This window comes from Camarhynchus parvulus, chromosome 1, assembly GCF_901933205.1.
Source record: "Camarhynchus parvulus chromosome 1, STF_HiC, whole genome shotgun sequence".
Classification (NCBI taxonomy): Eukaryota; Metazoa; Chordata; class Aves; order Passeriformes; family Thraupidae; genus Camarhynchus; species Camarhynchus parvulus.
In genome coordinates this window covers 5,383,068-5,411,027 of record NC_044571.1, presented here as the reverse complement: position 1 = coordinate 5,411,027, position 27,960 = coordinate 5,383,068, and the positions used below count along the sequence as shown (strand labels likewise).

Here is a 27,960-nt window from a genome sequence, read left to right as displayed (position 1 = left end):
CCTGTTCTGTGAAGGACCTCCTCCTAATGTCCAGCCTGAAGCTCTCCTGCTGCAGCTCCAGGCCATTTTCTCTTGTCCTGTTGCTGTTTGCCGGGGAGAAGAGGCTGACTCCCACCTGGCTACAACCTGCCAGAGAGCTGTAGAGAGTGACAAGACCATCCCTGAGCCTCCTTTTCCCCAGGCTAAACACCCCCAGCTCCCTCAGCTGCTCCTCCTGCTCCAGACTCTTCACCACATCCCTCACCCTTCTCTGGACACGCTCCATCACCTGGCTGTCCTCCTTGAACTGAGGTGACCAGAACTGGACACACTCTCTGGTGGCCCTGTGGGTAATCCCTGGGTGTTCCCCCCGGGTTTCCCTCGGTGATCCGGCTGGACATCGCTGTCAGATATTGTCGGGACATCTCCGGACATCCCCAGACACTGTCGGACATTGCCGAATGCTGTCGGACACCCCCGGACATCCCTGGACACTGTCGGACATCCCCGGACACTGTCGGACATCCCCGGACATTGCCGGACACTGTCAGACACCCCCGGACATCCCTGGACATCCCCGGACACTGTCGGACATCCCCGGACATTGCCGGACATTGCCGGGCATTGCCGGACATCCCCTGACATCTCCGGACATCTCCGGACATCGCCGGACATTGCCGGACATCGCCGGACATCCCTGGACATCGCCGGACATCGCCGGACATCCCTGGACATCTCCGGACATCCCTGGACATCGCCGGACATCGCCGGACATCCCTGGACATCTCCGGACATCCCTGGACATCGCCGGACATCGCCGGGCGCTCCGGCCCCGCGCACCGCGCTCCCATTGGCTGGCTCGGAGTCGCCAACGCCCCCGCGCTGACCAATCAGCGCTCGCCGCGCCTCTCCCGCCCCCTCCGGGTAGCGGCCGGGGCGGGGCCGGACCGCCAGGGGGCGGGGCCGCGGCTCGCGGGCTCCTCTTAAACTCCGCGCATCCTCCGCACCTTCCTCTTCCTCCTCATCACCCTCATTGTCGTCATCATCATCATCCTCCTCACAGGCTCCATCCCCACCGTTCCCCGCAGCGGCGGTGTCCTGGGCAGGGTGCGGATCGCGCGGGTGAGGTGGCGGCCGGAGCGGAGGGCAGGGCAGGGCGGGTCCGGCGCATCCCGGTGCCCGCAGGTTGCATCATCCGCGGGAGCGGGATCTGGGGGGTGAGAGCCGGGGGTGGCCGTGCCTCTCATCCCGGAGGGGATGGATGGGGCATGCAGGGCTGCAGCGGAGTGCCCGCATAGGCTGCGGAGGCTCCCTGGGTGAGGATATTCCAGAACCGTCTGGATGCCATCCCGTGCCATGTGCTCCGGGACGGCTCTGCTGGAACAGGGAGCTCGGACCAGGTGCAGCGCTGTGGTCCCTCCCATCCTGACCCATCTGTGGTTCTGTGCTGCGTTTCTCTTTCGGTTTTGCAGCGGAGGAAGAGGCAGCTGCGGGCCGGGGAGCCCCGGAGCCGCCCCGGGCGGTGCTGGCTCCGCTGCGGGGGCCCGGGACCGTGCCTGGGAGCGCCTCCTCCGAGCCCGGAGCAGAGATAGGCTCTCTGCTTTTCCTGCCGGCTCCCAGGATGACTTTGTGTCTTTTGGGGCTCTCTCGGCGTTTGGCACCTGGTCTTGGCTCGCTGCCCATTGTTCTCCTGGGTGCCATGAGGTTCTCCTGCAAGGTTTTCTTGGCGGATGCACTGGACCACGGAGCTTATTTTTTACATTTGATTTCATGTATTACCCCCTCCCCAGCTGGGAGGGATCTGAACTTGGCTAGGACCTGAGGGAGCTGTTCAGTAGCAGTCATTTGGTCATCCATATTTGTCTATAATATACTGAGAATATTTATCTATAATATACTGGGAAATCTTTCCCTTCCCAATATATTAATAACGCTCCCGGTGTTTCGGAGCAGCTGTAAGTTGACAGACGAGTGGTTCTTTGGCTCCTGGTTGAGTATCCAGTCTGCCATGTATCTCTGTGCTCCCAAAGCTTCTGACCACGGAGGTTTTGGAGCTCTGGGCCCCGTTCCAGCAGCGTTGCTCACTCTGCTCACCCTTGCCAGGGGTTTGTTTGCTGATCTGACGTGGTTCCGCAACGCTTGCGCTGTGCAGCGGCGGAAAAACACCGAGCGTGGAGGCAGGGGAGCTGTGGGGATCCTGTGTGGGACAGGAAAGGCATTGCTGGGGAGCTGGGACCTGCTCAGAGCCTGCTGCTTCTCTTCTGCTTAGATCACCACTGATGCAGTGGTGAGGGTTAGGGTTTAGATTTAGGTGCCAGTGCAGACCCAGAACTGGGGCATTTGCACCGAGCATCCTTCTCCAGAGCAGCTGGTGGCCCTTGGTGCCCTGCCATGCCCTGTGTGTGAGTACCCAGCTTCCCTGCAGCCACAGCCTGCTTCCAACGAGGTGGTGGCAGCCAGGGGCAGGAGTGACCCATGTCCTGCAGTGTGCAGGCTCAGGGACTGAGCTGGCACTGGCAGCACAGCAGCCTGCCAGGGCGGCTGGCATGGGCTGGCCCTGGCTGCTGGCCTGGGGATCCTGCTAAAAGCACAGGAGCCAGGCACACAGCAGTGGGGATCCTGCTAAAAACACAGGAGCCAGGCACACAGCAGTGGGGATCCTGCTAAAAGCACAGGAGCCAGGCACTGTGCTCCTGGCTGCCCTGGGGATCCTGCTGAAAGCTCCACAGGGTGATGATGGCAGCTGGTTTTTCCCACCAATATGCAGCCAAAAGCTGCCTTCCTGCCCAGCTCTCTGCCAGCCTTTTTCAGAGATCCCTGGGCTAGGAAAACTTGTGAAGCCCTGCAAGAGGCAGCCCAGTGCTGGGGAAGGGGTGCTGTGCTTCTGCCTGTCTTACAGAGCTGGTCAAAACCTGAGAGCAGCTCCCTTTTTGTCCTGCTGGGTAATTTGTTTAATTTCTGTGCATGGAATCCTCCTGTCCCTGAGCTTGGTGGGCTGGGCAGATGAAGAGCTCTGCTGCAGTGCTGGTCCATCTCTGTGTGCTCAGGAGGGGCAACTAGAAGGGAGGAAATACTGAAAGCTGACTGCAGCAGTAAAAACACAGATAAAGCATGCTCCAGTCTTCTCTCTAATGCTGCTGTGCTCCTGAGACATCAGGAGAGTTATCACATGAGTCCAGGCAGGGTGAGCTCAGGAGATGGAGCTGTCTGACACCTGTGTGAGGGCTGCAGGCTCAGCTTCCCTTCTCTGGGGGCACAGCAAACTGAACACTCCCCTCTTCCTGGCTGGTTTCTAGAATAACAATTGCCACAGCAATGGCAGTTCCTTTGCTCCCAGAGTTTGATCTTTGCAGTGTTGCAGAGGTGAGGGCATTAAAGAGCTGCCCCTTTCCTTCCAGAAAGTTCTGAGTGCGCCAGTCTGGCTTTTGAAGGGTCATCATCGAGAGGATGTGCATGTTCTCACCTGCTCTGTAGGAGAAAATGGAAATAAGATTTTGGAGGCTTGAAGGATCTCTTCCTAGAGCCAGATGTTAATTCAGGTTGCTTCAGGTCACTTGATATCTCCTGGCACAGGAGGGATGGCTGCTCCTGAGGAAGTGACAAGGACACACAGACACACTCACAGAGAAACCACAGCAGCAAAACAACCCAAATGTTTGACTTCCTCCTTAATCTGTTTGAAACAAAGTGAAAATTCCCCAGAGTAGAAATCAATTTTGATTTAGGTGAAATGTACATCTTTAAGTCTGTGGTTAGAAAACATAGCCATTTAGCCTGACTGCAAAAGCCTAAACTCAGAGAAACTGCTTCAGTGAAAGACAGAAATAAAAAAAGAAGAAACAAAAAGTGATAAAAAGAAACAGAAAGACTGCTGTGAGAGCAGGTCAACCTGACCTAAGAATTGTTTCTGATAAAGAAGAACTAGCAGCAAATGTCACACGAAATTCGTAAAAATGAATATGTATGAACCTATTGTGAAATTGTATGCATATGCATTTGAGAAGAAGATTAAAAAACCCCTAAAGTTCCTAGAAGTACAAATGTCTTTTAAGGAGAGTAATCTCCACATGCACCCAGCACTGTAATAAACATACCAGCTTTACAACTTTCACAAAGTTGTAGAGTTTTTAGTCACCTCCACAAAACATGTTCCAGCTGTGGTGTTTCTAAAGGCTGGATGGGTGCTGCTGCATCTGGTTACTACAGAGATACCCTGTGGTGCTCAGGCTGAGCAGAACAACTGTTCTGCAGTGCTTTATTTGTACCTGCTTATCATCACCAAGTTTCCCTTTCTCAGCTGCAGCAGAGAGAGGGGTGAGACGCAGAATTCTGTATCTCATCCCAGCCTGAGCAGCGTTTCCCTGAGATTCAGCTCTTACACCTGCCTCACACAGCTTCATCCCTGCTCCAGGCCAGGCTCAGCTTGTTTGCTGCTGCCCAGGGGATGTTTGAACAGTGCAGTGCATGGGTGCTGAGAGCACACACTGTGCACAGCCATGGAAACTGCAGCTCCTCACTCACCTGGGCGCTGGGTTCAGCTCAGGCTGCTCAGGATTTCACTCACTGGCCCTCAGTCCTGTTCTCGAGGAGCTGAGAAATAATTTAGGTCTTGGTGGACCCAGGAGTGTGAGCCTTGCCCATGAGGCTTTCTGGATCTCATCCCTCTGTCCCACTCCTATTTGTGACTTAGGTTTAAGTGGTTTTGTAAATTCTCTTTCTGATTAATTATTTTTTTTTTTTACCTTATGTGATCTTGGAACACAAGCCCTGTGAGGGAGGTTTGAAGGAGCTGGGGCTGTTTAGCCTGGAGAAGAGGAGGCTTAGAGGTGACCGTATTGCTCTGTACACCTTCCTGAAGGGAGGCTGTAGACAGGTGGGGTCAGTCTCTGACAGAACAAGAGGACACAGTCTCAAGCTACGTCAGGGAAGGTATAGGTTGGATATCAGGAAAAAATTTTCACCAAAAGAATAACAAAGTACTGGAATGCTCTTCCCAGGGAGGTGGTACAATCACCATCTCTGGATGTGTTTAAAAAAAGCCTGGCCATGGCACTTGGTGCTATGGTCTGGTTGAGGTGTTAGGGCACAGGTTGGACTGGATGATCTCAGAGGTCTCTTCCAACCTCCTGATTCTGTGATTCTGTGATATGCAGATATAATGGCAGGAGCTAGTCAGGCTTTTCTAGTTGGACTCTACCCACACCCCTAGCTGGTTATGGGAGTGTTCCCCTTTACAGGAAAATTAAATTCAGGCTGACAGATTTTTTTTCCTAAAGATGAGCAGCTCTTCCTGCAGTTTATCTCCCTTGGCCTCTGCTGAGCAGTGTTCAGCTGCAGAAGCAGAGTTGCCATCCTCCTGTCCTGCTTCCCCCCAAAAAGTGCTATTTTGGGTCTGTAGGGAGGATCAGGGTGGGGATTTGGATGTCCTAGACCATGTCTGGCCCTGTTTTGCTGAGTTTGTGTCACCTAGGGCTGTAAGAAATTAATTATGTTGCTTAAGATTAGTATTTGGTGACAGGTTTTTTAGCTTTTTGTCCTTCTCCTTGTTTTTGTTCAGAATTGAAGCCCCATTATTGAAGCTTTGATCAAACATCAAGTATTGCCATTATGAAAATATGGGAGAATCTCACAGCCTATTTGAGGGCAATAAATACAGCTTTTCCTTAATTTCTGCTGTTCAAGAAGTAATGGGAGTTGCTGTTAGTAAATTATTAATTTTTTTTGCCTTTTTGCTATTGCTTTGCCCAGCCCAAAAGGCAGCTTTTTGAGAGCCACATTAATTTCTTTCCTGCAGTCAATACAAAGAACAAATACTGTAAACCTCTTATTTTTATTTTTTTTTTTTACTGCAGTGAATTTCTCCCTCTTTCATCTCAGTGTTTGGACACTCTTGAAAGACACTGAGAGCTGGTGTTTTAAAGCTTTTAAAGGTTTTGTGCTCTTATTTTATGATAACTTGGAAGCAGAACAAAATACTCAGATTTCTGTTTCTAAACCCTTGCTGCTTTTCTCCTGTATTTTGAAATTATTTGACCCTTTGGCAGCAAGGTCCCCTTTTTAGCTGGACTTTGTCAATATTGTCAGTGTTACCTGTGGCACAGGCAGGCACTGTCAGTGTTTCATGCCAACCTTGAAAATCCTCCAGTACTTTTCCTTTCCCAAAAAAACCCCCACTGATACTCTGGACTGTGAACCAGAGGCATCCTAGAAAGAGAAATGAGGGCTGGGTTTCAATCTGGAACTGGGAGTAAGCTGATTTCTGGTAGCAAAGACAGGTTGGTGCTATATTTTGTGTATTTATGGGATCTTTGCTTTTTTAGACTGGTGTCTCTCATTCTAACCCTGGTCAGTAGTCTGTGGCAGGTTATAATCCATCTATGACAGGTTATAATCCATCTATGACAGATTATTATAATCCATCTTGGCTCTTGGGCATGTATTAACCTGATTAAATTGAATTGTATCATTTTGGTGACATGGAAATCTTTTTGTTGAAGGAAAATTATTTCAAGTCTTAGTCTGGAAAGTTGATCTTTTCAGAGGGTTTTTTTGGGTTCTTTTCCCCCCTAGAGGAGAGCAGTTTAAATGCTTTAAGCATTGCAGTGCCCAAAGCAGCAGTGGTTAGTGGCCTGGGTTAACTTGCAGGATCAAATACTAAAGGTCACTGATGCTGTGATCCAGATTTTTTTCCCATTTTCTCAACTCTGTGAGGTCTTAAATATGTGTTTTGTGTGCATCTGCCATGAGGATGAGGCCAGGGACCCTTCCCAGCAAAATTCAGTAATGGAAAGAGCTGAACCTTGCTGCAAAACAGTGATGAAGAAAACAAATAGTAGGGGAAAGAAACCATCATGCTTTCCAAGATTTCAGCCAGGTTTTTGTCTGTAATTGATAGGAAGCAGCCAGGCTCTGTGAACAACTGGTAGGAGAAATGAGATTATTATTTTGTATTTACTAATTTCTGGAGCTAAAAGCTGCTAGAAGCATGAAGTGTTTGCTGTGTGTGTTTTATGCAGCATCACTGAAGCTGTGCATACAACACTAATTAATTTTGGGCAGGAACTTTGGAGATTTTGCTCTACTTGAGGGTGGAGAGGCCTCTGTTCCTGGATAAAGTCTTCCAGAGTTGTGTACAGGGTCTTTTGGGGACAGCACCATGAAGCCCTTTCACCCTTTGTATCTCTAGGACTGCATTTCCTGTGAGCTGAAGTATTCCCTATTACTTTTTGTGGCTTTCAAGCTCCTGGAGTTGCAGAAGGTCTGATAAAAGGTGTTTTGTGCTTACTGTGGAGGACAGGGCAGAGGGAAGATGAACAATGCAGGAGGGACAGGGTCAGGGCACCCCCCATCAATCCTACACAATTTCTCTGCTGCCTGATTTATTTTTAATCCTGTTTATAAAAGTCACCTTCACTTTTTTTTTGCAGCTTCTTTTTTTTCCCCCCATGAAAAAGATGTGTGTGTTTTGCTCCTGTAAGAGAGTTTCCTGATAGGTTTTTTTTTCCTTCTAACTTGTATGATCTGCAGCTTTGAAGAGGATTCCAGTCTTGTGACCCACAGCAGTCCTTCTCCTGAAGAAAATCCAGTTTTCTTCTGCCACCACCCCCACCAAAAACCATGGAGAAGTTTGTATCAGAAAGGCCTGTTCCTGTCTCTAAGGTACTCACAGCTCTTTGGGGAATATTTGTTTCTTAATCAGGCTATGCAATATTTCTTATCAAGACAATTTATTTTTTTTACCTATGTATGTATATGTGTGTGTAAAAAATGCTGCCTAAATTACCTGGTTTGTTCCTTACTTGTTATATCTAAAGGCTGGCTTTCCAAAATGGTGTTTCAGAATCATAAAATGTGTTGTTGAAATAACTGAAACAGAGCCCAAGAGCTCTGGAAAGTTCTGGATTTCCCCTTTTATTAATCCCCCATTCAAGGGATTAATAAATAAAAATAAATAAAATAAACTGAAGGGATTAATGCTGGGAGTACTGGAGTGAAAGTGCAGGCTGAAGAAGGGGAGAAATTGCCATTTTTACCAATTTTTTTCCATTTTTCTCTTTGCCTGGAGAACTTTCCAGGGAAGGGCCAAGACAAAGAGGTTTCAAGGCCAGGCTGGACAGGGCTCTGAGCTGGAGGAAGGTGCTGCTGAAACCTTTCTGTGAGAGTTCTCTGTGGCCACTCAGCCGTGCAGAGTCCTCTGGCACAGATTTCTAATTGGCCACCGAGCAGCCTCGCTGTGTTCCAGTCTGCTTGGAATGGGGAGGTTTTGTTTTTTATTTCAGAGAGCTTTTGGTGTGGGTGGGGAGTCTCCCATGAGAATAGCCCTGGGTTTTTTGTGTCTGTGCAGGCTGGTTGCAGTGAGCCACGTGTGTTTAAATTGTCTTTGTGCAGAGCACTGTGGTGAGCTTTTGCTCCCAGACTTGCAGTGCAGGTTCTGGTGTTGGTGATAAGGATTTGGCGAATCAAGGTGATGCTGAAACACTTCCCCATCCTCATAGCACCATGGAAACATCAACTCCTTTTTTTTTTTTTTCTTTTTTTTTTTTTTTCCTTTTCTTTTCCTTCTCCCTCCCCCCAAGAATGAAATCCCTACTCTTCCTTCCCAGAAGAAGCCAGATACCAACTCGTGCCCTCATGCAGCTGCCAAGTATTTTGTCTCTGGTGGGGTGGACACTGAGAACTGCAAGGCTAATGAGAAGGAGAGGCAGTGGATCCGCCCTGACACACCCAGCAAATGCACCTGGAAGCTCGGGAAGCCCCTCTCTGCCTCCCCCCATCATCATGCCACCCTGTAAGTGTTGCCTTATTTGCTGATTTTCAGCACAAATCCCGCTCTGATTAATCCATGTTTTGGATCAAGGACTTGGTGTTGCGATGTTGTATCCAGTGGATATTCCTTTGAACTAAAATAGCTAAAATAACCAGCCTGATAAAGGATGTGGTGGTTCCAGTTGTGGGTTTCTCTGGGTCTGCATTGAAGGCACTTGAGACAGTAATTCATGTTCAGACTCAGGTGTTTATTATTTCTCATCAGTAAAACAGTCTCACTACTGTGAGTTCAGCAGCTTTTCATTAGAAGGCACAAAATGGCCAACAATCTCTTGGTACAAGGTCTTTTAAGACTGAACTATCCAATGAAGAACTGACACCTGGATTACTTTCCCTTTTAACCCAATAACTGACCCCAAAGAGCTGCAATGGGGACTTTCCTGCCCAATTACAAAATGCCACCCAAACCCATGGAGAAGAAGGAAGAAGAAGCATGAAGAAGAAACCCAGGACAACACCCTGTGCCCTCCATCTTGCTTCCATCCACAACATACTAGAAATCCCAAAACCTAAATTTCTCACCAAGTGGTACACCTACACTGCTCTCTATAATCTATTTCACACTTTTGTGGATTCCAGTCTATCTTGAAGTCTGGGAAACTTTCTCCATGGATGAGGGTCAGAGTCAGTGCTGCCCTGGGGGTCAGGGCACCCCAGAGCAGACACAGAAATATTCCTGGTGCCCTGGGTTTCCACAAAAGGAGAAATAACAGCAATAAATGCTGTGTGGTTGTTGTGTGACCCTTTTGTGAATACACTGACTTTGTTTGTGTTTGTGCCAGGCCAGAGCCTCCGAAGATCCTGCCCAACATCCTGAATAAAGTTGGCAATACACCTTTGGTGCGGATCAACAAGATTGGGAAGCACTTTGGGCTCAAGTGTGAACTCTGTGAGTTGCTGCACGCAGACAACAAGCTACAAACACTGGTTCAGAAACTTGGGTAGCTTGGGTTAGTAGTGTCATATAACCTGGCCACAGGAGTGCAGGTGATTGGCAGGAAATGGTGAGGAAAAATTCCTGGTTTTCCTTGGCAAATTTTCTGGTTTTTAGGATTTTGTCATCTAAAACATCTTTCAGTTTGTACCTCATGAGAACAATTCCTGCAGCTTTTCCATTTCTGTAGAAAACACAAAAGTGTTTTTCATAGAAAATAATTTTTTAAATTTAAAGCAGTTGTGTGAAGTTTCTGACTGCTTCTCCTATTCAGAGCATTCATCAGTGTGTGCAAAATGCAGCTCTGCAGTTATCAGTAAAGATCACTGGAAATGATTAAAGGGGTGAAATGGTCAGTGGATTTTTTTTTTTTTGTTTGGTTGGGTTTTTAAACCCAGCCAATACTGTATATTAATACTGTAGATATTAGGAGGCTCTGATCAGAGTGCTGAAAGGTGGTGAAGGGATTAATGCTGGGAGTTCTGGAGTGATGGGAGAGAAAGTTCAGTTTGATGAGAACTTTTTTGGCTGGAGAACTTACCAGGAAAGGGGAAGGGACGAAGACAGCGAGGGGAAAGGAACAAGAGCAGGGTTTGAGGCCAGGTTGGATGGGGCTTGGAGCAACCTGTTCTGGTGGAAGGTGTCTGTGCTCAGGGCAGGGTGTGGAGCTGGATGAGCTGTGAAATGCCCTGCAGCCCTGCTGGTTGTGTGTTTGCAGTGGCCAAGTGTGAGTACTTCAACGCCGGGGGCAGCGTGAAGGACCGCATCAGCCTCAGGATGGTGGAGGATGCTGAGAGAGCTGGGATCCTGAAGCCTGGGGACACCATCATTGAGCCAACCTCTGGGAACACAGGTAGGGTGTGCAGAGGCTGAGGAAAGGGTGTGGTGGTTTTCCTGGAAAAGGCAGGTTTGAGATTGCAGCCTGTGCAGGGAGGGAAGGGAATCTGTTCCTGCCTGGTGCAGGGAGGGAAGGGAATCTGTTCCTGCCTGGTGCAGGGAGCAGTGCCCCTTCCACCTCACACCTGGAACAATTCTGAACTGTCTCTGCTGACCAGAGCAGATGGGAAGGAGTTCTGCTAAACTGCAGAGCCTCTTTGATTTAAAGAAAGGAAGGCCAGACTCGCAGGAGTCCTCAGGAATTCAAGTCAGTCTGAAATTATTGTGGAAAAAAGCACCCATAAGGCTGGTGTTGATGCCTTGTGCAGGCTGACCTAGAACAGAGACCAAACAGAGCTAAAGAATAAAGCAGGGACTTATTAAAAGGCCTCCATGGATGCACCTTGGGCAGCACCAGAGCCCAGCCAGGGCTGCACCCAAGATGAACCAAAATGGCCCCAAAATGCACGGCCGGGCACGGGGTCTGTCCCTGGGATCAGTTCTGCTCCATTTGCACCTTGCAGTTCATTGTCCCATTCCAGCTTTAGCCCAGGCAGTCCCACCCTGCTTGTTTTTCTCTCTGCAGCCCACGGTGTTTGTGCTCCTGGGCTGAGATTTGGATCATTTGTCCTTGGTACCCAGCTGGAGCAGGAATTGTTTTGTCTCCCTGCTCTGTGCACAGAGCTCACCATCCCCTCATATGTAGCTCAGACCCACACACTAAAGCAGCACAGAATCTGAAAAACATAAAAGCTAAAACCTGAGGCATCAGAGGGAATCTGGATCTTCCCCTTCTTTCAGCTGGGGAAGTGCCATGGTTCCTCTGTCAGGTTTGAGGAACAGCCCTTTCCCTGCTGGTGCAGAGGAGATGGGAGAGGAGCTGCATCCTTACAGCACTGCCTGCCAGAGCCCCTGCACACCTGGACTGGCAGCAGATTCCACCTGGGTTCACATTTCCTCCTTGGAGGGCTGGAGGAAGGAACAGCCCCCTTAGGTCAGAGCATGGATGATCTGAGCAGTCTGGAGTTAACTCTGGGCTCCTGTGTCATTGTTGTCTTTGTGTTAAGCTGCTCTACTCATGGGGAGTCAAACACACCTGGAATATTCCCCCTGGAGTCAAATATAAAATTAATAATACAGTTAAATAGAAATAGTTAAGTGTCTAATACACTGCCTCCTCTGAGGTGAGCTCCAAGCTGCCCTCCTGCCTGCTGTGCTCAGGAGAGGGGCCTGGTCCTGCTCCTGAGCTCTTCTCTGGACTTCTACTCACTGCTGCTTCCTGACAGAGCAGGCAGGTTTTGTTCTGATGTGACTGGAGGGGATGAGCTGATCTGTGAGCAGCTCCCCAGCTGCAGCAGGAAACTGGGAAGTCCCATCTGTTGGCTCAGCAGCTGCTCTGGGGGCCATTCAGGGGATTTTGGGGGCCATTCAGGGGATTTCTGTGGCCATTCAGGGGATTCTGGGGCCATTCAGGGCAGCTGAAGCCTTGGTGAGTGTGGCTGTAGCTTCTGCCTGAACCATGGCCTGGAGTGGAAAATATCCTTGTGTGTTGCATTCCTCCAGTCTCCAAGGTCTTGCCGTGACATCCCTCTCTCTGGGTCAGTACCTGATAAATGATTCTACTTGCCACAGAATCCAGAAAGGCAGAACTGTAGGAGATACAGGGCAATTACTTCAGCAAGCTGTTTTTTTTTGTCACAAAAGAGCAAAGAGCAGGGCACACAGTAACCTGAGAGAATTGGTTTTTGCTCTCTACTGCTCAGAGTTAGTGGGTGTGTTGAGTGTGAGAGCTAATGTGTTATATTTTTATCTTCTCTGCATCCCAGTTCTCCCTCAGCCAAAGTCCTGTTTTGATGTTTTGCTGCATTTCCAGGTCAGTAGCAGAAAGTACAAAGTATTAGAGTTCAGGTCTCAAAATCCTTTCTTAATCACAGACCATAAGGAAGATCTGGATGACTTCTCTTCAGCCTTTGGCTTTAATGAAGCTGCTGCTGCCTTATTTATTTGTGTATTTGGTCATCCATATTTATCTATAATATACTGAGAAAACTTTCCCTTCCCAATATATTAAACACTACTTGAGTACTTGAGTTGTTTTAGGTGTGGGTTATGCTTCTCTTACAGGAATAATTAAAGATGATTAGGGTGGGGGATTTTTTCTCCCACACAAAACCAGAGGCAGCTTTGAACAAGCAGGTCTCTGTGTAGGGTGAGCTGCATGTGCTGGTGCCCAGAGGAGCAGGGGAGCTGCAGCCTGACCTCTCACACCTCTCAGCCAACCTGATCAGCTCAGGCTGTGCAGCAGGGAGGTGATCTGATAGCGGCTGTGAGCAGAGGGGTGACCTGATAGCAGGTGTGAGCAGGGAGGTGATCTGATAGCAGGTGTGAGCAGAGAGGTGACCTGATAGCAGGTATGAGCCTCTCTCCCACAGGGACAGCACAGAGAGGTGACCTGATAGCAGGTGTGAGCCTCTGTCCCACAGGGACAGCTCTGCTGAGCCCTCAGGTGAGCAGGCAGGAGTCAGAGATGGAGGTGGAGATGTTCAGAGTGGAAATGAGATGTCTGTCTCCAACAGCCAGGGTGCTTCACTGTTGCAGCAAGCTGACACAGTGTTTTAGACCCTCAGCCACCAACAGCATCTAAATAATGTGTTTTTAGACAGGGCTTAGTTTCAGCACATTACAAATAGGGATTTATGCAGCAGTGAGTCAATAGAGGCTCTGCAGACCTTTTGGCAGAATCAAAGTGATTCCTCTCATCTCCTCCAGCTTAAAGCACATTCCTTTCCCAAATTACATCTGGAAAAATGAAGTGGGTGAGAGAGGAGGAAGGTGATGTGGCAAAGCCAGCAGTTTGCACAAGCCAAGTTCCCCCACCCTTGGCTAAACTTTCTCTGGGCTGTGAACCTCAAACAGGGATCGGCTCCTGTAAACCCACAGGCAGAAACATCCCCTTTGCCACCCCTCTGGTAGAAATGATGGAAGGCAGGGCGTGCCAGAGCTGGCCCTGTGTGTTCTGTGCCCTGCTGGTGCTCACTGAGGGCTCTGTGTGCCTTTGTTGTTGCAGGGATCGGGCTGGCCCTGGCGGCGGCAGTGAAGGGGTACCGCTGCATCATCGTCATGCCAGAGAAAATGAGCATGGAGAAGGTCAGAGATGCCTCTGCTTGCAAGAATTTAAACATAAACATGTCTGCTTGTGCTGCAGATCAGTGCTGGGGCTTCAGCAACAAAGGTGCAGGCTCTTGCCAGGGAAAACTCTGCTGAGGTGTTGTTGCCTGTGCCTGGAGAAATCCAGGCTGGCTGGCCATGGATAGAAAATGTCTTAGAGACTCATCCCCATAGCACTGCCACTTTGAAAACTCCCATAATTGTTTTAAAAACAGACAGTCTGAGGTTTGCCTGGCACATTGAAATGGTTACCTGTGCTCCAGGTGAGCTGTCTGTTGCTGAGCAGAGCGTGAAGGAAGACAGTGCTGAAGCTTTGAATATCCTGCAAATATTCTGGCCTTGCGGGGGTGAAGGGGGCCTGTTGAGGGTGTTTTGGGGTTTTGTGACCACCTTTATTTGCTGCAGGTGGATGTCCTGAGAGCTCTGGGTGCTGAGATTGTGAGGACCCCAACTACAGCCAGATTTGATTCTCCTGAATCTCACGTGGGAGTGGCCTGGAGGTTGAAGAATGAAATCCCCAATGCACACATCCTGGACCAGGTGGGAGCCAGGGTGTCAGAGGTGCAGGTGTAGCATGAAGGAGGCTCTGGGTTGTCCAACACTCTCCATTTGTCTCTGGAGGAGAAGATGCCCCAAATCTGGAGCTGGAGCTGAGCAGTCACCACGTTGTAGGAAAGGAAGTTTTTACAGTCACTAGAGAGCAGCAATGAGCTGGTGTTTGCCAGAACTACAGCACTCAGGGTGTCTATTTCTACTGAGCTAGCAATCCTGTGAGGAAGAATGGACCCAGGGGTCACATTGCTAGGAGTGCTGTCCCACAGACAGAGCTGATTTTGACATGGGAGGGTGCTGGCACCTTAGGACTGCGCTTGAGCTAGGTCACTTAGGAAGCCTAGTTCCAGATAATGCACAATGAAACATTCTGCAGAGAGCATGTTTAGGTGTTTTGGGGTTTGGGGATTGTTTGAAATGTTTTTGAACTCGCTCAAAATGTGATTTTTGTACTTCTGATCTGCCTTTGAATTTAGTACCGCAATGCCAGCAACCCCCTGACCCACTACGACACCACAGCTGAGGAGATCCTGCAGCAGTGTGATGGTAGGTCTGCTCTGCTGCCAAACCCCTCCCAAGAGCCCCTGGCTCCTATGTGCCTGGAGAAGGAGCCCTCAGATGAGAAAATCATGGATTTTGGTGAAGCAAACCCCATAACTGTGCTGTGTGTTGTTAGAGAGTTACCTTGTTTCAGTGGTTGTGGTATTTTCTGGGACCCCCAACAAAGGAAGGAATGAGGAGTCTGACTCCATGTTCTCAGAAGGCTAATTTATTACTTTATAATCTATATTATATTAAAGAATATATTATATAGGTCATATTCTTCAATATGTTATATGTTAATATACATTATATAGGTCATATTCTTCAATATATTATACATTAATATATATTATATATAATGTTCTTTAATATATTATATATTAAAATATGTATATATATTATATATGTATATATTATATATAATATATGTATATATTATATATATTATATTATATATTATATATTATATTATAATATATTATAATATATTATATATTGTATCATATATATTATATTATATAATATATGTATATATTATAATATATTATAATATATTGTATAATATATGTATATATATAATATATATACATGTATTAAAGAATACTAAACTATACTAAACTATACTAAAGAATACAGAAAGGATACAGACAGAAGGCTAATAAGATACTAATGAAAACTTGTGACTGTCTCTTCAGAGTCCAGCACAGCTTGGCCCCAGTTGGCCAATAAGTCAAAAAATTCACAGCAGAAACCAATGAAACAATCACCTGTGGGTAAACAATGTCCAAACACATTCCAGAGCAGCAAAACACAGGAGAAGCAAATCAGATAATTATTGGTTTCATTTTTCTCTGAGGCTTCTCAGCTTCCCAGGAGAAGAATCCTGGGCAAAGAGATTTTTCAGAAAATATAATGGTGACAAGTGGTCATAGTAATGATTTTTTTTTCCATCAATGGAGAATTCTTTGTTTTTTAGGTAGACTGGTATGGAATGGGGTCATTCTTTGATCACAAGTACAGAAATAGGTGTTTTAACATTCCCAGAGCAACTACTCCAATACACTGGAAGCATCTTCACTTAGGAGTGCAGATGTGTGCTCCTTAGTGTGCTCCTCATGAGCCCAGGCTGCTCTGTGCCACAGCTGTCACCAGCAGCACCCTCTGGCTCTCAGGGCTCTCTCCAGAGCTGCCTCTGGGCAGCTGAGCTTCAGCTGGGCTCGTTCTCAGCTCAGGGACTGCTTTGGGAGCTGTTGGAGACATTCCCTGTGATGCTGCAGCATGTGGGCATTTCCCTAGGGCACAGAAGGGAGTCCTAAGAAGGCTCCAGACCTGCCTTATTAAACAGTGCAGTTTCAGATAAGAAAATCAACAATTAAATTCATTCACATCAAGGTGAGGACCACGTGGAAGGTTCTCCTCTGGCTGTTCAGAGGATTTGCCTTGTCTTTCTGTGACAAACTTGGAGTTAAACTGATGGCATTTTTACAAGCGCTCCCACAAACTGAGAGTCCAGATGAGTTCCAGATTTAGGCTTCTTGTTTCTATTTACTTCCCCTTACAGCCCAGGCACTGTTCAGTTACCCCTGCTTGGTGGGGTGTTATTCTTTTGGCTGGTAAGCAATTGATTTTGTGTGTGGTAACCTTTTAAAAATCCTTTTTATTTTTTTTTAAATTAACAAAGCTGTCATGTGGATGCACCAGAGCAGCTGTAGGTGGTGACACAGGGATGAACTATCATATCCACACTCCCTCTGAGTGCTGGTGACCAAAACAGCCTTTCTCACATGAAAATGAGGGAGTAGTTGTGTTAACACTTCTCTCCAGGGATGCCTGCCTGTCCCACGCTCTTGGCACTCACTCAGTTAATTAACAAACATAATGGGCTGCTCAGTTTAGCTCAGAGAATGAGTTATGTGTATCAGCAGATACAGGACCAGGAAAACTGCAGCTGTCAGCTCTGTGGGCCACATCCAGCTGTGTCCAAAGTGCCACAGATTGGTGCCTTGCCAGCTCTGGGTGAACATTTCAAAACCCTTGCTGGAGAAAATGATGATTAAGCAATGCAGTTTCAAGGCAAAGAATCCTACCCTGCCCTTTTCAGCCACTTTGTGCATTTTTATTGAAGAAAGTCCATCCTTAGGAGTGAGCTTTCAATCCATCCTTCTGCTGGAGATTTCACACTTCTCTCCCACACCCTTAAACAGGAAAGGTGGACATGGTGGTGGCCACAGCTGGCACAGGAGGAACCATCACTGGCATCTCCAGGAAGCTGAAGGAGAAGTGTCCAGGCTGCAAAGTAAGTGAGAACCCCACTGCTTTTACCTTTAGTGCTCCCCTTGGCACATCCCACTCCTTGTAAGGCTCTCTGTGGGAAGCTCCTGGGTGTTCTCAGTTAAAAGGTGGCTCTGGCTGCAGAGAGGGTTTCAGAGTGTCTAAAATCATCATGCTCTGGTTCCATTGGTGACCAGAGCTCAGGTTTGGCTCAGCAGATGAGCACTGACACTCAGATCACTCCATGGGGTGCCTGCGAAACTTCCTTCTGCCTGGGAAACTTCCTTCTCTGGAAGTTTCTTCTTCTGTGCTCTGCAGCCTTGGGTTTCCTCCCTGGCTCTGCCTTCCCCAGCAGCTCTGGTTTTGCCCAGTGGAATTGTGTCTGCACACACCAGCCCTGTGTGTTTTCCTGTGTGATATGTGAGATTTCCTCACAGAATTTGGGATCCCTCTTCAATCTTCAATTTTCCTACACAGGCAGGGAGTGGTAAAGAAAATAAAACTGATCTGCTTGCACTTGGCATAAAATGAGTTGTCTGTGATGATGCCTGGCATGTGAATGAGGACAACCATGTCTCAGGGAAAGCCAGTTTTCTGTTTAAATCAAGCAAAACCCATGTGTGGAAAAAGTGGTGCCATCAGCCTGAGGAGGTGGGATGGGTTTCCAAGGGGGCCAGGAGCAGCAAAACCTTTGAATATTGCCAGGAGGAAATGAACAGGAGAGCAGGTTGGCTGTGTGCCACCAGCAGCTGTGACAAGGCCAGTGCTCACAGGGGCTGTGCTCTCCAAAGCTGTGTGTCTTGGGGGCCTGAGTGGAAATCTTCTCCAGATTATAGGTGTGGATCCTGAAGGCTCCATCCTTGCTGAACCAGAAGAACTGAACAAGACTGACAAGACAATGTATGAAGTGGAAGGAATTGGATATGATTTTGTCCCCACAGTGTTGGATAGATCTGTAAGTCACATTGCTGGGTTTACTGCCGTTTGCCCTCTGCTGGGATGCAGGACTGAGGTTAAAGGCAGAGGAGAACTTGGGGGAGGATTTCTTTGAGCTGAAATGGAAGGGTTGGCAGACAGAACTATTCCTGTTCTTTACATGAGCATAAACAGCTCTTGAAAGGCTTCTGGCCACATTAGTTTTACAATTCTAGGTCAAGATGCTGTGAGTAGATAACATTTTCCTACAACACACACATTTTCATGCTTAAAAAAACCCCAAAACACACCCAAAAAAAACCAGTCATGAAACACACACAATAAAAATAAAACTGTTGAGTTTGTGAGGGTCCCCAGGATGAGGTGAGATGAGGAATTGAGAATCTGACTCCGTGTTCTCAGAAGGCTAATTTATTTTTTATTTTTTATATTATATTATATTATATTATATTATATTATATTATATTATATTATATTATATTATATTATATTATATTATATTATATTATATTATATTATATTATATTATATTATATTATATTATATTATATTATATTATATTATATTATATTATATTATATTATATTATATTATATTTATTGTAGTAAAACTATACTAAAGAAAGGGAAGGATACAGACAGAAGGCTTAACAAGAATGATAAAATCTTGAGACTGACTCTTCAGGGTTTGACACAACTGATGGTGATTGGTCATTAAGTAAAAACAATTCACAGGAAACCAATCAAACATGCACCTGTTGGTAAATAATGTTCAAACTACATTCCAAAGCAGCAAACACGGGAGCAGCAATCAGATAATTATTATTATTTACATTTTTCTCTGAGGCTTCTCAGCTTCCCAGGAGAAGAAGTCCTGGCAAAGGGATTTTTCAGAAAAAATCACAGTGACATAAAACAGACACACAGCAAAGAACACCAACTTACCAATCACAAAAAAACCCACAAAGCAACAAAACCAAACCTTCCAGCAGAGCATCCCAGCCCCTGCTGGACAAAGGGGTTAAGACTGTCCTGAGCAGAGCCTGTGTCCCTGGGATGCCTTTCAGGAGGGGAGGAAGCTGATGCTGTCTGAGGCTGCTCTCACAGAAGGGTTCCAGTAAGGCGCCCTTGTGTTGATGTGATCATCTCACCTTGGCAGAGATCATGTCACCTTGGCATTCAGAGGAGGATGGAAACCCCGGGCTCAGCTGTTCCCTCAAAGAGCCAGGGCTGAACCCACACTGCTTGTGCAGTTCCCCTGTCCCTCCCCAGTTAAACAGAGCCTTGTTTCTGTCTCCTGCCCCTGCCCAGGCAGTGGACCAGTGGTACAAGAGCAATGATGAGGAGTCCTTTGCCCTGGCCCGGATGATGATCCGCGAGGAGGGGCTGCTGTGTGGTAAGAGCAGGCAGGAGCCCCCTGCCTTCCTCTGATGCACATCAGAGACCTCCTTCCACTTCACATCTTGTCCTCCTCGCTCTGGGCTCCTCTGTTCTGTCTGCTCCTCCCTTCTGCTGGCTTCCATGAGGTGGTTTGATGGTTTTGCCCCTGCTGTGTGTTCTGCAGGGGGCAGCTCGGGCAGTGCCATGTCTGTGGCTGTGAAGGCGGCCAAGGAGCTGAAGGAGGGTCAGCGCTGTGTTGTCATCTGCCCTGACTCCATCAGGAACTACATGTAAGGACCTGCTGCTCTTCTTCTCTGGGGGAGGGCTGAGGGAATCCCTCAGACCTTGGAAAACCCAGTTATCCCAGCAAGGAATGTCTCTGGGGCACAAGTTCTGAGCTGTCTAAAAGGGGTCTGGCATATGGAGCAGGGAGGATCTTTCCCCCTTTAAATCTGAGCTCTGATTTCAGTAGATGATCATCACTGGTTAGCATTTCTCACAGCAAAGGCCTTGCTTTCACTGTGTTATTTGTGGGGATCACTGGTTATCCCAGTCCTGGAAGGGTTCCTGTGCCCACAGCAGGATCCAGCAGTCCTGCAGCAGCAGCAGCCCCACTCAGAGTGAGTTTGCAGGTGGAAATGTCAGGGCTTTGAGCTGTGCTGAGAAGTTTTTCTCCAATCACATTGAAACATACCCCAAAACACGGTATTTTTAGCCGAGTTTCCTCACCCATGTCACATCCAGCTCAATATTAGACAAACAGAAGCTGCAGACAAGACACTTCACCATTCCAGGCTGTGCCTCTGTTATATTGCAAGGGACTGATGCAGTTGGAGCTTTGTTTCCTGTGGGATTCCTTTTTCTCCCCATGAGTATTTCTTCTCCATGTCCCTGCTGCCCAAGCTTGGATGGCCAGTGATGTCCAATTTCCAATTCCACTTTATCTGTTGGTGGCAGTGAGCTGTGAACAGTTGCCTCTGTTTGCTGTCAGATGTTCAAGCTCTGCTAATGAGCTTTTCACTTCCTGGGGCTCTGCAGGTCCAAGTTCTTGAGTGACAAATGGATGATTCAGAAAGGGTTCATGAAAGAAGAAGACCTTGGCAACAAACCCTGGTAAGCCAGTCAGATCCATCTGGATTTCCATCAGTCTATTCCATAGAGTTTATGGCAGCTGCTAATTTAATGCTCATTTCAATTTACACTTCTCCTTTGATTTAGCTGATGTTCCATGCTATTGTCTTATGCAGCTATTAATCAAATCTGTTTTAATTAGTTGACATCCTTCCTTGTTGTATGGCAGCAGCAAAAAATTTGGTACTCAATGATTGGGTTTTTTTAACGAAAAGCGTTATATCTGGAATTAAAAAAAAAAGGAAATATGCAAAGAATCCTTCCAAAATCAGAGTTCTTGAGTGCAAAGCACTGCAGGTCTACATAGCTAGAAGGGAATTTTCCCTAAATTGTTGTCTATGATAACTGTAAAAAAAGATGGGTCTTTGAGTAGAAGTGCAAAATTTTCTGTGTGAGAGATAAATAATGAAACTGGGGAGATCAGTGCTCTCCACTGACTATCTGTAATTGTAGAAAGCAGATGAAATGAGGAAAAGGGTTTTGATTTCCAAGCCATCTCACACTTCAGAGACTTTCTGATGCTGGGAATAACACCTGAGAGCCCTGAAGCTTTACTGACTCTGGCTGAATCCTGACTCTCCCTGCAGCCTTTTGTCATTCCTGTGCTGCTGGAGGCCACTGTGCACCAAGGGCTGGTTCTGTGTTCTCCATAAAACTTTCATGGGGTTGTTTTTCACTCCATCCCCAGGTGGTGGAACATCAGCATTCAGGAGCTGAGCCTCTCTGCCCCCCTGACTGTGCTTCCAACTGTTACCTGTGCCAAGACTGTGGAAATCCTCCGGGAGAAGGGATTCGACCAGGTACCAGTTGTTGATGAATCTGGGTATGTGCACATCTATCACTCTTCATCCATTTCTATCACTCCCCTCAGCAGGTCCTCAGGGATGTCTTTTAAATGCTTGCTGGAAATAAAATGTCTTCTCAGCCATCCTTTTTCATTTATTAACACAGTTCAGAAGTGTTGCCTTGAACACACCAGTGCTGGGCTTGGTGTTTTCATGCCAGATTATCCTGGCCTTCACATGATTCTAATGATTATTATTAATGTTTATTATTTTATGATATTATATTATATTAAAGAATGCTATACTAAAACTATACTAAAGAAATAGAAGGATACAGACAGAAGGCTTAACAAGAATGAATAATAAAAACTCGTGACTGACTTCAGAGTTTGACACAGCTGATGGTGATTGCTCATGAAGTAAAAACAATACACAGGAATTGTTTTTACTTACTCATTGTGTCTCTGCAGAATAATTTAATTTATTTTAATAATACAAGTTTAACTTAAAAAAAGCAAAAATTCCTGTTTTAAACAACCAACCCCAAATGTGCCCACGTCTATAAGAGCTTTCTTCAGCACACTGTGTTACAGTGCAGGGCTGCAGTGACCCCCATAAACCAGGATTTTCCAGCAAGTTGGAATGTTCCTTATCACCCTTTAGCCCTCCTGCAGACAGGCTCAGTATTGAGGAGTTGCTCAATTGTGCTGACCTGAAGGATGAATTCTTGTAGATCCTCACAGGGAGAAGAGAAATGACCCCAACTGGGGTGAGCTTGTCTCTGGCTGTCACACCTTTCAAAAGGACAGATGGGAGTGTGAAAAAATGAAGTAGTTTGTGCTTTCCAAAAGCTCTCTGAGATTGCAGGCAGCTCTCTCCAGCTGCAAGGAGCAGAGGTGAAAAGGTCCTGGTGCTAGAAGGACCTGCAGCACCTGCTGCCTTGTGTGTGAGTCTCCAGCACCTCTGAGAGCTGCACTCTCTCCTGCAGACACACAAAATCCAAGTGTGCCATCAATAATCCTGCATTATAACCATGAAATAGCTGAACTGACTCCTCCAGGCTGGCTGGGAGTGGTGTTTTTTTCTACAGGAGCACCTGAGGCTTTTGTGTTGTTTATCCCTGTCTTGTCTCTCCTTCCCCAGGGTGATCCTGGGCATGGTTACCCTGGGTAACATGCTTTCCTCGCTGCTGGTTGGAAAAGTTAAGCCTTCTGATGAAGTCAGAAAAGTCATCTACAAGCAATTTCAGCAGGTAGGCAGGTGTATTCTGCAGCTCCTGGTTGCAATGCTAGAGTAGGTGTGCAAACACTGCACAGGCTGGGTGAGGTTCACCTGGGGCCAAGCCAGCAGCTGTTACTGAGCACAGAATTTCCTTTTAAAACCATGGAATGCTTGACTTAGTTTCCACCAGGACTGAAGTTCCAGCACTGTCCCAAAGTGGATTGAGTGCTGTGTTCTAGAAGTGGTGTTTAATGCTTCTGTTCAACCTGTGAGCCACCCAAAGGGTGCTGGTTCTTTATGGACAAATGTGAATTTATTTTTTCCTCCCCAGACAGATAATCCAGCATCAAGGGGACCTGTGGTGGGTAACACAACTGCCTGGTTCATGTTCTGCCTCCCTTGGACACCTCAGGAGTTTCTGGGGCTGGTGGTGTGGGGTGGTGTCTGGGGCTGCTCTGGTGCTGGCTGCATCAGGCAATTCTTTGCACTTCTGAGGTTGTGGCTCTTGCCATGGGCAGCTCAAAGGCTTCTTTAGCAAAGAACAGCTTAACCATTTCTTCTCCCTTTATTTCTGGTATTTTTTTGGTGGAGGCTGGAAGGGGAGTGACACATGCTTGTGGTACTGCTGACATGTTAACTAAAAATGGTTCTTTTCTATTTGAATTGATGGGTTAATGGAGAAACGTGGTGGAATGCACATAACCTCAGAAGTATTGTGGGTTTTGCTTTTCTTGCCACTTTAGTCAAGCTGATTTGGCTTGTTTATGAGTGAAATTGGGAAAATAAATCATCTGTGTCACCAAAATCACTTCTGGTATCCTACATGGCTGCATCAAATAAGAGGTTTAGCCTGCAAACCAGGGCAAAAGTAGATTGGAAAGATGGGTGTTTTGGCTTTTTTAGGTTGCTCAGAGATGTTGAGGATTTCCCATCCCTAGAGGTATTCAAGGCCAGGCTGGATGGAGCTCTGAGCACCCTGAGATGATAGGAGGTGTCCCTGTCCATGGCAGAGGAGCTGGATGATCCTAAAGGTCCCTTCCACCCCAAACCATTCTGTGATTTTATAACATGGGCAGCCAGCTTTGGTAGGATCACCTCATTATTTTATGATAATTCTTATAATGGAAGCAGGATGGTTAGAGCTTTTTTGAAAGTCCCTGGTACCAGTTGTGCTCTAGGGATTTGGAACACTAGTCACAGGATAATTTGCCAACCCAAACAAGTGCTAGTGGAGGGAGGAGCCATCCTTGTGGAGTCAGGTGTTAGTTCCAGTGGTTTGGCTTCCCAGTCATGTGTAGTGTAGTACTCACTGCCTCGAGACCTAGTAAGCTTAAAAACAAAGCCTAAATGTGGAAAAACCCATGGGCAGAATGTTTAAGAAGCTTGAACAAGCAGGTGAAGGCTCTTGTGGGGATTCTGCTAAATTTCCACTGAGCCTCTCCAGGCATTTTTATGCCTTCATGGTTGTCCCAGTGCTGAGTGCTTGTCCTGGTTCTCTGTGGCCTGCCCAGTCCCTGAAGACAGATTTGGGACTGATGGGTGACTCCACGTGGCAGATTTCCCACGTCCTTCCTTTCCTGGCCGCCAGGTTTAAGGATTGGTTCCTATAGCAGGTCTCTTAGAGGATTCCCAGCAGCCTGTGTTTGACGCCCAGTATGGACACAGAGCTCTGTGCTCCAGTGCAGCCCAACTGTTCATGCTGTGGCATTTATTTCTCACAGAGAGGTTTTTTGAACATGCAGTACAAGACTCTTCTTTGCTGTGAGTTCCTTTAATAAAAGAATGTCAGATGGTGGGTGCTGGGGAGAGTCACCTGGAGCTGCTGCTTCGTTCATCTCTTAACTCATGTTTCAACAGTTTTAGGCATTTTTTAAAATGATTGCAGAAACTGAAGTGTTTTGGAAATATCTGTATTTTTTCAGAGTTGACACAGGGTGGTTTCTTGTTCAGTCGTAGCAAAGTTGAGCTTCACAAAGAAAATGAATTATTAAATCTCAGTTCCTTGATTTGCACCCAAACCCTGTGTTAGCTGAGCAATCTTTCACCCTTGGTTTTGTTTTTGGCTTGTTTGGGCTTGTCTGCCTTTGCAGATCAGTTTCACTTCCACAGTGATTGGCAGCCGGATTCATTCACTTTTTCAATCTTTTTAGAATAAAATCACCAAATATAAAGACTTTCGTGGTCACTTCTTTTGTTGAGACACATGGAATGCTTGACCTTCTTTGATTATTAGCACTTTTCAGATCTTCATTAATTTCATTCTGTTTACAGAACCAGAAGAAATAACTTCATGTGGTGCTTAGTGCTTTTTGGAAATCAGAAACAAAGAAAAGTGATCTTTAAAGTTGGCCTTGATTTGTTGGTGTTTTCTAGTGCTTCAGGTGGGAGCAGAACACAAATGCTGATGTATTGATTTTAGCTCTGTACAAAGTGTATGGGGATTATTGACTGCTAAACATAGAAAGGACTGTTTTATTCAAGTTCTGTAACTCTCTCCTCAGATTAACCTGAAAGACAACTTGGGGAAACTCTCTCACATCCTGGAAATAGACCACTTTGCTCTGGTGGTTCATGAACAAATTCAATGTGAGTACAAAGTGCTGCACCTTGAGAGAGCAAATCTTTGAGTGGCAACAAGAAGCAAGTGAGAGTGTGAATTACAAAGTGAGCTCTGAAGAAGCAAAATCCTCATTTTGTGTCTAAATATGTGCTACTAAGCCTGATTTGCATCCCTAGAGGTGTTCAAGGCCAGGCTGGATGGGGCTTGGAGCAACCTGGGAGAGTGGAAGGTGCCCCTGCCTGTGGCAGGGGTGGAACAAGATGATTTTAAGGTCCCTTCCAACCCAAACCATCCTAGGATTAGTAAGACTAAATAAATATTCAAATTACTCTTATCTGTGAATAACATTTTGTCCTGTTTAATCTTCCTAGTAGGAGACAACTTTGCAAAGTTACAAACACTGAGAAATGAGACTGAAAACAATATTAAGTCATGCCAGATAAATTTGTCTTTAGTTTGTCAGTTATAACTGGAAAAAGAAAAGCCATCAGATTTGGGGTTGTTCTTGATAATCTCAATAAGGATGTGCTCTTGGCTATGAGCTGACCATTTATAAACCTGGAGTCTCACTGGAAGCTTGCAGTGAAACAGAGATTGAGTTAAAAAAAAAGCCCAGGACAGTCCAGCTGACTGAAAAAACTGAGAATAGAAGTAGATTAAACATCTCAGTACAGGCAGACTTTAAGAACTGGAATTTAGACAATTGATAAAGGGCAAGAGGTCGTGTGGCCACTTGGTTCCCCAGTCAAGTCCCAAGACAATGAGAAAATCACTTGAACCTGTGCTCTCAATGCAGCAAAGATTAAATGGTTAGTGCATTTTTTGGCTATAAATGGGGTATTGTGGGTTTTATACTGATTCTGTTGTTGACAGGGATGGAGGAAGATGGTTGTGTCACATTTCTTCCTCAAAATGTGGTTCCATTGGGCCGTGCAGGCGGCCCCTGGTTCCAGTGGAGTAATGCCACTTGCAGCTGTTTCAAGTAATTAATGTTTGAGGAAAATACACTTGTGTCAAGAACAATAAATCCACTGGATCCTTATCCTTCCTTCCATAAAGTTCCAGTGTCCCTTTTGATGAGGAGCCTTTCTGAGCTGAAAATCCTTGTCACTGCTCTGTGACTCTTGGCCAAAGGTGCCTTTTGTGTTCCCGCTCTGTGTGCCAGGATCACCCGACACTTCCAGGCTCGTGGAGCTGGGATGGCTCAGCCCCCCATTTCACAAACACTAAAACCAAGACAGGAGGGGGTTTGTTTGTGCCTCCTGGAGCCAGAATTCCCTTTTTTCCCCTGCAGATCACACGGATGGCTCCTCCAGCAAGCGGCAGATGGTGTTTGGCATTGTGACAGCCATCGACCTCCTGAATTTCGTCACCGTGCGCGAGAGGGAGAGGAAATCCAACTAAAGGCAGCAGCAGCCTGGAGCCTCCTCAGCATCCTGCAGCCTCAAACGAAGAATCAGGTTCATGTCTTAACTAGAATGGGTTTCTTTTCCTTTCCTTTTTTTTTTTTTTTTTAAATTCTGAAAATAGGCAGTTAGCCATCCTGCTGTCAGCTATCCAGCCAGTGTGTCCTGCTGTATTGCCCAGCTTCTGGGATCTTGTTTCTTAATCAGGCTAAGCAACATTTCTTATCAAGACAATTTATTTTTTTACCTATATATATATATGTATGTGTAAAAAATATTGCCTAAATTAAGTGGTTTGTTCCTTACTTATTATGGCTAAAGGCTGGCTTCCCAAAGTGTTGTTTCAGAATCATATAATGTGTTGAAATAAAGAGTTACTGAAGCAGAGGCCCAAGAGAGCTCTGGAAAGTTCTGGATTTCCCCCCCTCCCCCCCATTTAAGGGTGTTAAGTTAGATATTACCTGTGTGGAGACAAAACTGGGACTGGGGCATGGGGAGAAGAAGGGAGAGTTTCCCTTTTGGTGGCATCATTGTAAAACAAGAAAAAATCCTCAGGGCTGAAGCTGAGACTTGCTCTGCTCTGAGGAAACGCTGGTTTGAGTAGAAGCATGGCAGTGAAGTGACAAACATCAGCCAGTGACTCTGTTTTACACAGTGCACCAGCTTCCCTGCCATGACAGACTTGGTTTTTTTCTCAATGGTATCCTGATATGTAAGCACAAGTAAGGAAAGATTTAAAAGGTGAGATCAAGCATCTTGCCTGAAGTTTTAAATCATGCTGTTTCATCTGTTACCTTCATCTTCCCTCTCCATTTATCTCAGAGTGCCTTTTTTGTACCTGTTTCAGGAGAGCCAAAGATAATTTCTGAGGAGCTGTGAACTCTTCCAAGTCTTGTTCAGGTGCTCCTACCCTGTAGTGCCTCATTCCAGGAGAAAAGCCCTGAATTGGCTACCCCTTCAGATTAGGGCTATTGCTGAAGGCAAGTGACCCATCCTTACCTTAAACTGTGGTTTGCCATTAAATTCATGCACTTCTTTAAGATTTAAGGCAACTTTTCCCAAGGCGCTGGGAAAAAAATTACTATAAATCTAAAAATGTACAACTTCAATAGTAATTGAAAGTTTCTAAAGAGTGATGAATTTCCTTCTGCCATGGTAGATGTCACTGCTGCTAGATTTTGGCATTACTTGGAATATTTACTTTACTGGCTTTTATCTGATTTTTTCCCCCCATTTTCCATCTGACCTTTGTTGACAGCAGCAGGGAGGGAGGTGCTTGAGTAGCTGAGGTTTGTCCTTTTCCCTTGTCAAACCTGACCTAACTGAATTCAGCAAGAAATACGAAAATGGTAGAAGGAGGTTCGCAAAGCTGCTTTTCAGGGCAGCACAAGAG

At 46.4% G+C, this 27,960-nt stretch overlaps 1 protein-coding gene across 1 annotated transcript; it reads left to right on the top strand.

The window, feature by feature from the left end:
- Positions 1 to 948: 948 nt before the first annotated feature.
- On the top strand, positions 949 to 27,614 carry LOC115902200 (cystathionine beta-synthase-like). The gene is made up of 17 exons (XM_030945542.1): positions 949 to 1,101; positions 7,507 to 7,638; positions 8,556 to 8,767; positions 9,588 to 9,694; positions 10,458 to 10,592; positions 13,683 to 13,762; positions 14,189 to 14,323; positions 14,812 to 14,881; positions 17,083 to 17,174; positions 17,979 to 18,104; positions 19,396 to 19,480; positions 19,649 to 19,754; positions 20,503 to 20,577; positions 21,284 to 21,418; positions 22,524 to 22,632; positions 25,103 to 25,187; positions 26,456 to 27,614. The coding sequence occupies exons 2-17, from the start codon at positions 7,597 to 7,599 to the stop codon at positions 26,563 to 26,565; spliced, it is 1,704 nt and encodes a 567-aa protein (XP_030801402.1). The 5' UTR covers positions 949 to 1,101; positions 7,507 to 7,596; the 3' UTR covers positions 26,566 to 27,614.
- The last annotated feature ends 346 nt before the right edge of the window (positions 27,615 to 27,960 follow it).